At 50.0% G+C, this 12,728-nt stretch overlaps 1 protein-coding gene across 2 annotated transcripts; it reads right to left on the bottom strand.

The window, feature by feature from the left end:
* Window positions 1–4,782: 4,782 nt before the first annotated feature.
* On the bottom strand, window positions 4,783–11,672 carry RABIF (RAB interacting factor). Of its 2 annotated transcripts, none has more exons than XM_031438285.2 (2): window positions 11,495–11,672; window positions 4,783–7,192 (listed from the first exon to the last, which is right to left on the bottom strand). In XM_031438285.2, exons 1-2 carry the CDS (start codon window positions 11,618–11,620, stop codon window positions 6,971–6,973), a joined length of 348 nt encoding a protein of 115 aa, XP_031294145.1. In that variant the 5' UTR covers window positions 11,621–11,672; the 3' UTR covers window positions 4,783–6,970. The 2 variants fall into 2 exon arrangements, with proteins under 2 accessions (XP_031294145.1, XP_010998063.1); XM_010999761.3 differs by having other exon boundaries at window positions 4,783–7,216; window positions 11,495–11,668.
* Between the last annotated feature and the right edge of the window lie 1,056 nt (window positions 11,673–12,728).

The raw sequence follows: 12,728 nt of genomic DNA on the forward strand, positions 1-12,728 counted from the left end.
AAGATGGAAGGCGGGCTAGGGCCTTGGATGCTGGCATGAAGAGTTTGCTTGTAATCGCACTGGCTCTGGGGTGCCACTGAGCGTCTTTGATCAGAGGAGTGATGTGATTAGAGCAGCATTTTAGGCAGCACACACATATACTTTCCCCCCTCCCCCCAGTAGTGGTTTCATGTTTTTTTCTACGATACAGGGCACACACACACACATTGTCCCTCTCCCCAAACTGTCTGCTGTCAGAGGTGAGGTTTTGCTTCTAAATACCTAAGTGTAACACACTGGGCCTTCTCCCAGTTTGAGAGGGCAAGCTGGCGTTTAGTTGTATAAGATGATGGGGGCAGCACAGTGATGCCCTCCCTACTTACTGCACAGCACCTTCCATGGGAACTCAAGCACCTGTCATCTCCAGTTCTCACTTCCCAGTGGATAGGTGACTGCACCCAGTGTGGGCTGGCTGGCCTTGGAGGCTTGAATTCTTGCCTTAGAAAATCTGTAGCAGTAATGACTTCCTGCTGGTAGAGCTCAGGAAGACAAAGTTACTGTGTCCCTCGCCAGTGACCCCTGGATTCCTGCACCTGTTTACCCACTAGACTCCAGCCATGTCATTTGAAAGCATCCTGAAATATTTTTAAACTAAATGGCCAGGTGGCTCAAGTCCAGGGTGCCATGGTGAACTTGGAACTCTGAAAAGTATTCTTCGGTCTCAGCAGTGGGGTTTGCTGAGCTGCCAGTGCTAGAGTGGATGCCTTTGGTCAGGGACTAACGTCAGGGACGAAGGTGTGTGGGTGAATATTCGAGTGAGTGCTTTGAAACCTCACATGGACAAGGCTCAGACGTGGGCCCTGTTGCCTGTCACTGCCCTAAACAAAACAAGTCACATGGTGTGTCCTACTGAAGGGGGCACATCAGTGATTAGAGTGGAGCTGCCATCTCTTCCTCTCTTCCTTCCTCTTTGGCATTCATTCCACCTGCTGTTAGGTCAGCCATTATTTAAAACGTCCTTCCATCCCTCTACTGAATAGTCACCCTAACCCAGGGATGGTAAATACACTTGAAACAGTGACATCCTCAGTGATACTTGTGGAAATTACAGACCCCCTGCTCTTGACAATATGCTTATTTACATCACACCAATCAAAATTAGCCCCCTTGCAAGGTATTTGGATTTATTTCTATTATCTAGACTCTTCCCAAGTTTAGATTTTTATTTCTGATTTTCCTCCTCCTTTTCTTTATATCATCTGTAAGCCTCAAAAATAAAAGACCCAGTTATTTTACCAGCAAAATGGGCTTATTTGGGACTGCCAGAAAACTGCGACTTGGGACAGGCAAGGGCTTGCTTTTACCAGGTTCAGGAGGGATGCGGGCAGGTGTATTCTGAGCAAAAGTTCACTGGAGAACAGGAGTCCGAGGTTGTGACAGTTTCTCACTGGCTGCCAATGATGGTCAGAGTGTCCTTGCTGGGAAGGGAGGGATCTTCTTCTTCTTTTTTTCTTGCTTTCCTGACTTCCTTCTTTCCTCCCTCCCTCCCTTCCTTCTGCAGGAGATAAAATTCCTATGTGGAAAATGTCCTCCCTAGTACCAGAGGAAAAGCTACATCTTACTTCCCTCTTCCTGCTGGTGCTCCTCCTTCCAGCCGTCCCACTCTATGTAAGATGAGGTTCCTTGATTTATTCTCACACCCCACTCATCTCAGCTTCAGGAATTTACTTATTTGGGGAAAGGTAATCAGGTTTATTTATTTATTTATTTTTGATGGTGGTGCTGGGGATTAAACCCAGGACCTTGTGCACACGCTCTACCACTGAGCTATTTCCCTACCCCCGAGGAATTTGAAATATTCCCAAGATCAGAGGGAAAGGCCCATGGTCAGCTCTAGTTTTCAGGCCATCTGAGAAATCCTGATAAGCTTGCATCCTTCTCCTATGTGCACTCTCTTCTCATGCTCCCCCACTGCACAGCAGTTAAATGACATGGAACTGAAATGATAACCAGTCAGTCTGGGCAAGGGAGGAGTAGAAGAAGATGAAGACACTTTGTGAGAACAAGAATGTCCTGTTCAAGAGGTGAAGAATCAAGGTAAACAGGGAGACACCAGGGCCATGTCTAGGCTATTTGTTCTTGAGCCAGTGCTAAGGCTGAACAGGTGGTACCTGCTGTCAAATGACTGAATGACTTACAATGGAGGTCACCTTAATAGAGGTGCCCAAGTTGGGGGCCTTTGGGCTCACTTTCTTCCCTGTTGTCTTACCTTGAAATTGGCTGGGGCAACAGCTCCCTAGGATGGAGACCCATTTCCACACAATTCTACATCTGATACCAGAGCCCGTTCAGGACAGAAGAGGGAAGGGATAATGTGTAACCCTGTGGGAATTAGTCACTCTCCTCTCACCTGCTTAGGGTCAAAAGTGTCCCCAGCCCACATTCCATCTCCTTACCAGCTCTCAGGTCACAGTTCATCCTGGCCCCCAATCTAAAATAGACTGTCTGGGGTCACCAGGTCTGGATTTTAGAGGCACCCTGCTCTCAATGAGTGGAGGACTTATTCCTGGCACCCCAAATTAGAATCATTTGTTATATTATGCTCTGGGTACACAGTTTTGTGTCACAGGCTACCAACTACTCATCACGGATGACACTGTTTCTGTATGAGGGAAAATGCATTCTAAATTTCTATAGAGTTGGGGGGAGGGTATGGTCAAGTGGTACAGCACATGCCTAGCATGCGCAAGGTCCTGGGTTCAATCCCCAGCACCTCCTCCAAAAAATAAATAAGTAAACCTATTACCTACACCCCCCCAAAGTAAACAAACAGTAAATTTCTATAGACTTGAAATGAATTTGGTGGATACGTCTACGATTTAATTTGTTACACAGCCACTAAGCAGATGAAAAAAAAAAACCAAAATGCAGAACATTATCAGCATTGCAGAAGCCCTCCAGGTCTGACCCCACCTTTGTCATCAATCAAGCATCCACACGCACGGGTCTGCTTCTGAGCGATTTTGTTCTACTCGTCTTCTGTCTATCCTGTGACAAACCACGATGCTTTTCCAATAGAGAAACTCTCCCATCTTGGTTTTCTCCATAGCTGTCTTGGCTATTCTTAGTCCTCTGCACTTACGTAACTTTTAGAATCAGTTTGAATTTCACACATACAAGAAAACCTTTTTTTTAAAAACATTTTTAATTTTTTGGTTGAGGGGAAGAGGTAATTGGATTTTTATTTATTTATTTTAATGGAGGTACTGGGGATTGAACCTAGGACCTCATGCATGCTAGACACGCACTCTACCACTGAGCTATACCCACTCGCCTCCTGTTCGATTTATGTTTGGGATTTTATTAAATTTATATACATAAGTTTGGGGAAAAGTTGACATATTTACAATTAGCAAGGAGTTGGCAAACTTTTTTCTTTAAGGGCCAGGCAAATATTTCAGGCTTTGTAGTCTAAGAGGCAAAATTGAGAATATTATGCAGATACTTACATAACCTTTTAAAAAGGTAAAAAACATCCTTAACCCCCAGGCTCCTGAATCCCAGTAAATGAGATGCCGGCTTGAATGATCTGGCCTGTGGGCTGCGGGTTTCCGGCCCCATGAATTTGCTTGTTTTCCTCTAACTTCTCTCAGTGATGCTGTGGAAGGTTTTGTGTTGCAGGCTTGCAAATCTACTGTCTAGCTTCCAGTTCCCTAGTTATCTCCCCAGCTGTGTCTAATCCTCTCTTAAAACCTTCCAGTGAATTCTTACTTTTGCTTTTGGATTTATTTACATCCTAGAATTCATTTGTTTTTTCACATCCGGTCTCTTCTTTATAGAGTCAGCAGTTATCTTATGGTCTGTCTGGAAGCTGCATGTCCCCAGCCACAATGGGCCTTTTCCCCTGGCCTTTTGTCTCACTGGCTTGGTCATCTTGTCCCATATGCTTGGATACATTTTACTCAGGATATTGTGTTAGCAAAACTGTCGTAGAGACAATTTGAAGTTCAGGGGGATGGTACTTTAGAGTTTTTGTTTACTATTATGCCAGAGGCTTGGGAAACCAGCACTTTGGGATCATCTTAATCCAATATCCAGGACTGAGACTTTGGAGTGGGGTGGCAGACACGAGAGCCTTCACCTACTCCTGAGTGCAAAGAACCAGGGGACTCAACGCAAAGGGAGGGATGGTTGCCAGGGCCACACCCTTTGACAGGCCCTGTCCCCACCTTCTGCAAGGCCGTCAGAACTACCTGTTGGCCTCTGAACTACCTCCTCCAAGTCAGGAAACGTGCCCCCAGAAGCCCAGGAGCTCCATCTCCAGCGGCCCTGGTCCAGTAATTATTCAAACTCAGTTAGCTCTCTGAGGCCTTTGAACTTTTAAAATATTTTGTCCAGCCTTTCTAACTGCCCTCAGTGGGACGGTCAGCTCACCACTACCAGAAGCACAAGTCCTCACGTCACACAGCAGTTACTTGAGGAGCCTCTTACGGGGGTGACAGCAGGCAAAGTGTCAGTCCACCCCCATCCATCTCCGATTCTGTGTCAAAACAAGAAGGCCTTGGGAAAGTGGATACTCACAGCCACCAGCGTGGGTTCCCTCCATCTGCCCGTGGCTAATACCATGACCCAGCTCACAAGAGCCCCTACGTGCAGGGGCTGCGGAGAAGACCCATTTCACAGCAGACACTGAGTGACCATCAGCTGATGGACCCCATGATAAACCCTAAGGTGCAGGTTTCAGCCCTCCTCTGCTGTTTCAAATTATATATTCTTCCCAAGGGCATGCAAGAATCTAATTCCCACTGTTTAAATGCCTTTATTTCTTTCAAACAAGCGGAAAAGGCAGAATAACCAACCACTCGATATTTTTGGCTACTGGAGCAACAATCTTTGGCAATTCTCAAAAAAGAAATACAAATGACAAGTGTATAAAAATTTCATTAGAAACAAAATAAATGCAAATTAAAACAAGATACTATTTTTCCTCCCATTAAAGTGGCAACATATTCATTTAATGATAGTAACTAACCAGTGTCAGCAGCTGGGAGGAGGCAGACCAGCACAGCTGTTCGCCAGCTCGCTGGGTACCACAAAGCCTTGAAGACCCACAAACCCTGCAATCCCACTGCTAATGAGGAGATAATGAGGGTGCGTGGACAGATCTAATTACAAGGTTGCAAGTTGTACTGCATGGTTTATGAGGAACTGGAGACAACCTAACAGTGGACTGTTTACATAAATGACAGAACAGAAGCACAAGGCGCACTGAAAGCAGTGATGCAGAGACGGTCTCTACCGACATGGGAAGTGTGCTTTGTCAAGTGGAAAAGTACAGTATGATCTCTTGTTTGTTTAAAAACCCCTCCATGTTTATGTATACAGCACATATAAAAAACACTGAGAACCACAGAGACCACATTATCATCAGCAGCAATCTCTGGGTAGTGGAAATACGAATAATTAAAAACATTTTTATACCCATTTTTGTATTTATCTGCAGTGAATGTGTGTTGCTTCTGTGATTAAAAAAGGGGGAAAAAAAGTAGGTCTAGAATGCTGTGCCGAGGTTTGGCTTGTGAAAAGAGGGGCCATGTGTCCAAGGGTCATCTACTTGGTTTTGTCCCTCCTGACCTGAGTGGATGTTCTCACAAATGCCACAATCATGGACATCTGACTGACTGTCTGGAAAAGCATTCTCTGATTTTCTGCCAGAGCTCAGAAGGTATGGCCAGGGAAGGAAGCCACCTTTCTGGAGAGGAGGCTGGTTGCAAAACTGTGCCCAAGACCCACAATTAGTCGGGAAGCCCTCAGAATAAGCTCTGAGGAGGAGGAGGAGGAAGCAACCAGGACACAGCTGCGAAGGAATGTTGGCAAGGTCTCCATTTAGTCCCCATTCAGTTCTGGGGTCCTGAGGCTCAGAGGCAGGGGTGGCAGGAGGGGACCTGACACCTGGCTACACTGTGTCCCTCTGAGATGGTGAGTCTTCTCAGGAGAGAAATGCAGAGCTGAAAGTCACACCGAACACCAAGCTGTTGGAGCACTGCCGGCTACACACAGAGGCATCTGATGGACAGCCTGCATCTGGGCTGGTCCAGAGCCTGACTAAGCCAGCACTCAGTGAGGACCACACACAGGAGGGTCTGTACGGCACCACCCACTAATGGAAGTCCTTCCTAGGAGCAAAGGAAGAGTTCTGTATCCAGATAAGACAAACCTATAAGCTCACATATGACCCAGCCCTGCTGCAGCCCACTCTGATTCCCAGAGACCCTGTGAAACAGCAGTGCTGAGTTTTCCTTGGGGTGCCTGACAGATGGGGTTGAAAATCTGAACTTCAGCTTAGAGGCTACAGCAGTGAGGAGCTCATATGAAGAGAAACTACATCAAGATCTGCAGGAAGAAGGGTCACATCGACCTTCATAACAAAAAGTCACTGTCCGCCTAGAGCAGAGGCCCTCACACATGATATCAGAGGTGTGCCCAAAGTAATGTTTCCAGTTAGTGGTTTAAATGCTGCAGTTTGTAAATGCTTTACTTTTAGAAAGAATAAATTACTGCACATAAAGTCAGCCACACAGCAAAGTCCTCTGAGATGCTCATGCACTTTCTTGAATGAGAGAGAAAAAGGTGAATTTCAACCATCAGCACAAGGGCACCAGATGTCACGTGTCATCGTGGCTAAAAGGCTGAACACTGCTCTCTGAGGGCAAGAAACAAGGGAGCCCCCAGATGCAGGAGAGCAGAAGGCTGGGGGCGGAGTGGGGTGGGCGTAGATCTGGGGAAGTATCCCTGTGTCCCAAACTGGGGGAAAAGGGAGACTGGGAAATGCCATGACGCGAAGCGAGCTCGCGGCTGTAAGGTGAGTGTGATGAGGCGCAGATACGCACGATTACGTGAGCACAGAGAAGGCGGCAGAGAAAGTTGTCCCAGAGACGCCAGTCCTCGTGGGGAGTGGCTTTTATAGTGGGGCCGGGGCTGAGCCCCTCCGTTACTCATGGGAAACCCGCTCCAAGGCCACATAGAAACTCTTCTTGTCGTCCAGGCAATGCCAACCGATGGGTCCGATTTCACAGTCTGCGCAGACAAGGAACTTCACGTTGCCCACGTCCTTGGTGAAGCCCACGTTCTCAAAGATGAACATGTCGTCAACCAGCCAGTGCTCCTGGAGGAGGTCACCCTCGGGGCTGCTGCCATCAGCCAGCGCCGGCTTCTTCCTCATGGAGGGAAGGAAAAGCTGTGGACATAAGGGGACACAAAGCTGAGCCCCTACCCCGCCCACCCGCCGCACTGGACCCCCTAAGACCCCCAGCACTTTCCTGGTGAGAACAAATCAAGCCTGTCTGTAAGTTACAGACTAGGATGCGCAGCAGTGCCCGGCTGCCCCTGGTCCAGGCCTGGTTCCCAGGAGACAGGGAGGAGCTGACTGGTTGCCGTGGTAACTCAGCCCTCACCAGGCCCACAGGCCCACCTGTCCCATCTCCCCTCCTCGTGCTCCAGCCTTGCCAGCTCCTCGCCTTCTCCCAACAGGTGGGTCTGCTTTGCCCACAGATCCTGCAAGGCCAGCTCCTTCCTGACATTCAGCTCACAGGTAGCCTCCCAGGCTTTTCCTGGGCTAACTTCCCACACTCTCCACTGTACTTTTATTCTGTGAAATGGCTCTACTGAGGTATAACTGACACACCACACGTTTTTAGAGTGGACAGTCTGACAAACTGTGGCACTTGTGTCCGGCACACCTGAACCTTTGCCACAATCAAGGTAACAAGCATACTCATCACCCTAAAAGTTTTGGGATGCCACTCCCCCTTTGTTTTCTACTCATCGTTCTCTGAAATTATCTCATTAGTTTACTGGCTTGGTTATTTACCATGCATCTCCCTCCACTACCTTTCTTGTTCACTGCTGCATCCTCAGTGCCTGGAACAGCAACTGGTACAGAGCAGAACTTGAACAGCTGTTACAAGAATAAATACCGGATACCTGGCTTTGCTCTGTTCCATCACTGTTACGAATATGCTGGATTTGTCTTATAAAAGGAGCACTAAGAAGGAAAATCTAGTTCCAGAATGTGGAATATTATCTTGAGGATGCTCGTACCCCAGATCAACATGCCTTCCCACCCACTGGGAGACAGCCCCTGACACACGCAAACATGCACACGCACATGCTCCCTCTGCTCTTGTCCTCACGCTTACTTTCACACCGCAGCTGCCCCAGACAACTGCAAAAACAGTGCTGGGCAGCTCGTTCCCTGCTCCTTGCCGGGCTCTGCCGACACGCTGAGCACATTCCACCCCATGGCACACGGCTGATGTTTCCCTACACTCTAACAAAACAGAACAGCTTTATCGTGCTAGCCTGGCATCAGCAACTGGAATAAAAGCAATTTAAAACTACTTAAAAAAATTAGACTCACATCAGTCTGAAGCAGGTAAACACTCTGTGAGGATGAGTAGGCCCCTTCCAGAATGTTAGTGAGAGGTCCACAGAGCTGCCCGTGGCTTTGACAGACCCTGGAGCTTGGACTCTGGGCCACTGATGCCGGTAGGCTATCCCTGACAGGGAGGAGGAGGCTCTGACCTGGAACTTCCCCCTCCCTGATTAGTGACTAAAGGACAATACCATTGTCAATGTTCATTCGAGGGGTCCACAGGGTCCTGCTCCCTCTATTCCTCAACTTCCCATTTCTACTGGGATCCTGTACGTCAGACCCGTATCTGTGCACATGATCTCAGCAAAGCAGAGCACAGCTGCCATGGTCAGGTTACAGATGTAACACATGGATACAATGAGGCTTTCTGGACAGACCACTGGGATGGAAATCAAGAAACAAGTACCTACGCTGAAGCAGCTAATCCGGCTGGTTGGGGGCCAAAGTACCAGACCCCTGACCTGGTAGGTTAACTTTGCAGTCAGGAGCCTAGCCAGCACCCCCGCTCCTGAGACATGCAGACCACCACACAACTCAGGAGGGTCTGTTGTCTCTGAGACACCTCTTTTGCTCTTTTCAAGAAGTGTTAAGGGTACCCTTTTAAAAATAAAAAATTTTCTTTCTCTTTGTGAAAGTACATTCTCATAGAAAACTTGGCAAACATGCTACACTCCAGATGAGAATAAAGCCTGTTACAATAATTTTTCTGATTTTCCCCCTTCTTGTGGTGATTTTAAAACACGTCCACAAATTCTTTGACAATCTTTCCACCAAGATGTGGAGACCATGCCTCTCCCCTTGTGCCTGGGCAGGCCGAGCTGGAAGTGACAGCCTAGGTTAGAAAAGGCCAGGTCACTTCTGCTGATTTCTCTTGAATCACTTGCTCTTGTAGCCTTGGTGACTATGCAAGAACCATGTGGGGAGACCGTGAGGAGTGACCTATCAAAGCCTGTCCCAGTGCTCAGGTGCCTGGGTCTTCCCACAGGTAGACACATGAGTGAAAAGTTTTTGCGATGATCCCCCTTATGGCTGTCACAGGGAATACCTTGGATAAGAACTGCCTAGCTATGACCGGGCCCAGCCAACCCCAAATTCGTAAGCAAAAAAAATGTTTAAAGTCACTGTTTTGGGGTGATTTTGTGACACAGCCATAGATAACCAGAACAATAGTGCCTAACACATCTGAGATGCGTGTTCCACTTTGATTCCTTTTTTTTTTTGTATTGTGATAAACTATACATAATGCAAAATTTACCATTTAAATCACTTTTAAGTGTATAATTCAGTGGCATTAAGTAGATTCACATTATTGTGCAACCATCATAACCACACTCATGAACACCCAAGCCCCCAATTCCTAACCCCTGGCAATCACCTATCTGTTCTCTATTTCTAAAATTCAAAGATGTCATATAAATGGAATGACACAGTGTGTAATCTTTTGGAACCAGCTTTCTTCATTCAGCATAATTCCCTGGGTACCCATGGTGAGGCTGTACTACAGTTGGTTAATCGTTCACCTGTAGAAGGACACTTGGGCTATTTCGAATAAAGGTGCAGTGAACACATATACTCAGGTCCTCGTGTGAACACATTTTCATCCCCCTGATAAAGGCCCAGAGTACACCTGCTGGCTCCCACGCTCCCGTCCAAAAACTACTCCACCCTCCCTCCCGTGAGCCCACCTTCCACTGCCCACTCCTGCCACGACTCCCCTCTCCCCAAAAGGTGAAAAAGCAACAATTCCCTTCTTTAGTCATCTCTCTTTCCCCAGTTCTCAAACTCTTCAGTGAGTGTTTCCTTTTCCTGTGTTCATGGACAGACGACTCCTGCTGAGGACACGGGCACCGGCCCCTCAGGACACGCCACGCACTGGGTATCTGGAGACCAGAACCACTGTCCTCGCTCCCAAGTTAGTACTCCCACCTCCTCCCAGCACATCTGCTCCTTTCAGGTTTCTGCTGTGTGGTGACTCCACAGGTCACCTGAGGCGGTCCGGTTACGGCTGACTGGACCTGGCTTAGTCTCCCTTTGATCCCACATCCCACCTGGGCTCCCAGCCTGCGGTGAGGTAGCCTAGAGCCCACTCCCGCCCTCCTCTGTTCCAATGACCTTACTCCACCTGGTCTCTAGTCTGGCCACGCTGAACTTCTCAGCTCTGGAAAACACACTTCTCTCCACAACTATGAAGTCCTGCTGCTGTCCACCCTCCTCTGCTCAGCCTGATTCCAAGTTCCTCTGCCCTAGACTGCAGGTGGTTTCAGGAAGAACCGAGTTCGGGGTCTGAACATTTTATACCAGAAACGGTTCACGGGACTTAAAAGGAACGCGGTCCCTGAGGTGACTGAGGGCACCAGCTACACACGGTCAGATTGGTGGGCACTAACCCTTAGTTAACATGGACTGAGAGCTTCACTCCTTTACTTAAATCCCAATGTCTGTAGTTGTCCCTTATGCCACAGTTCCGGTGTAGGAGACCCAGACGAGGGACAAAGGACGCGGGACCTGTGCAGCAGTGTGAACGACTCCACAAGGTGGGATGGGATCACCGATAGGGAGCGAGCGCACTTGGGGTTCAGGCCACATCTCCTACTCTTTGAGGGTCGCCCCCAGGACGTCCCCTGCGTTCCCTCTCTTCCCAGGTCCCCCCGCCCACTCCCCCTGCCCCGGATCCCTGAGCCCACTCCCCATCCCAGGTCCCTGAGCCCACTCCCTAACCCGGGTCCCCATGCCCACCCCCCTTCTGGGTCCCTGAGCCCACTCCCCCCGCGCCCACTCTCCGGGAGGAGGCTCGGAGAGGTGACAGCGGGACGACGGGAACCGGCACCGGACCCCGAGGAAGTAACGCTCAGGCGCCTACGGAAGTCAGTCTGCAGGGCCCGGCGTCGGGACCCCGCGGTCTGCAGGCGCGGCTCCGGGGCTGGGGCGTCCGGCCGGGTGTCCCCGTGTGTCCGCCCCGGGGCCGCCGTCCGGACCCAGGCAGGAGCTCACGGCTAAGGGCCGGAGGGTTCGTGGCGAGAGCGTCCGGCTGGGGGTCCTGGCTTCGCCGGCCCTCCCTCGTCCCTTGCCGCGCCGCCTCACCTGCCGGCGGGAGAAGAGCGCGGTGCCGGGCTGCAGCACGCGGGAGCCGCAGCGCTGGCACAGCACCGCCTTCCGGTTCCGGCCCTCGGCCGACACCAGCTCGCTCCGCGGCGCCACAGGATCCATGCCGCCACCTAGACCTCGTCCCGGCGATGCGCAGGCGCGGTCTCAGCGCGACCTCTCCGCACTGCGCAGGCGCAGTCTCGGCGGCGGCGCGGGAGCCGGCGGCGCTCTCTCTGCGCAGGCGCCGCTTCCCCGCCCTGGACGCCACTGCACAGCCGCCGCCCTTCGCCGGACGGGAGGCTGGGTGTTCACATGGCTTTGTGACAGACGCCTCGTGGATGTGACACAGCCTCTGCCCACGCTCACCTGGGCGCCGGGCTTCCCTTACACTGAGTGAAAACTGGTCCAGTGCGGGTGTGCATTTAGTCTCGTGAACGACGGGGACGACCGGGGGTCAAACCCTCATCACCAGGTCTCAGCCGCAGCGGCTCCCACGGGACACGACTTGCAGGGACACATACCTCTGGGGCGGAAAAGGGTGCTTGAAGTTTTAGTTGCTGCTCTGTTCTCATCACACTGACCATTTGCTACGTGGCAAGACGTGGTGTTGAAGCGCTTTAGAAACTAAACTCTCGAGGCACCACGGTTTCCTTACGGGGTTGTAGTGCGGCGAGGAAGGCTACCTTCCCGAGTCCACCGATCCAGGCATGGCCGGAAGCCACTGCTCGGCGTTGTTTCACTACTCTGATTAGTCTTTAGATCTCTGGCTTATTAGTTGTAGTGCTGCCCGCGTGGTCTGCCTTCCTGAAGGACAGGGGAGCCGAGCCAAACCCCTGAATTAGTATCTCATCTACCACCACCCCGTCTGCACTTTTCTCTTCTTCCACTTTGTCCTTCACAAACTCAACATTTCCTAGCAGTTACAGAATAGGCTATACACCCTGAGGATCGGTAGGCACTTTGTACTTGAGAACATAGTCTCACCAGGAAGATGGGGCCAAACTATGCGAAAGGGACAATCAAGGGAACAAAGTAGATGGAAGCAGAGGTTAGGAGGAATTCCGTCTGGGGAGACAGGAAAGGCTTTACCCAGGTGATGCTTGAGTTGGACATTAAAAGATGACTAGGATTTTGTCAGGAGAGCAAGGTTACTTTAGATAGGAGGAACAGTGTGTGAGAACAAATTAAGGAATGGCCAGCAGACCACTGTGGTTGGAGCACATTATACTGG

The sequence above is a fragment of the Camelus dromedarius genome, chromosome 21, assembly GCF_036321535.1.
Source record: "Camelus dromedarius isolate mCamDro1 chromosome 21, mCamDro1.pat, whole genome shotgun sequence".
Taxonomy (NCBI): domain Eukaryota; kingdom Metazoa; phylum Chordata; class Mammalia; order Artiodactyla; family Camelidae; genus Camelus; species Camelus dromedarius.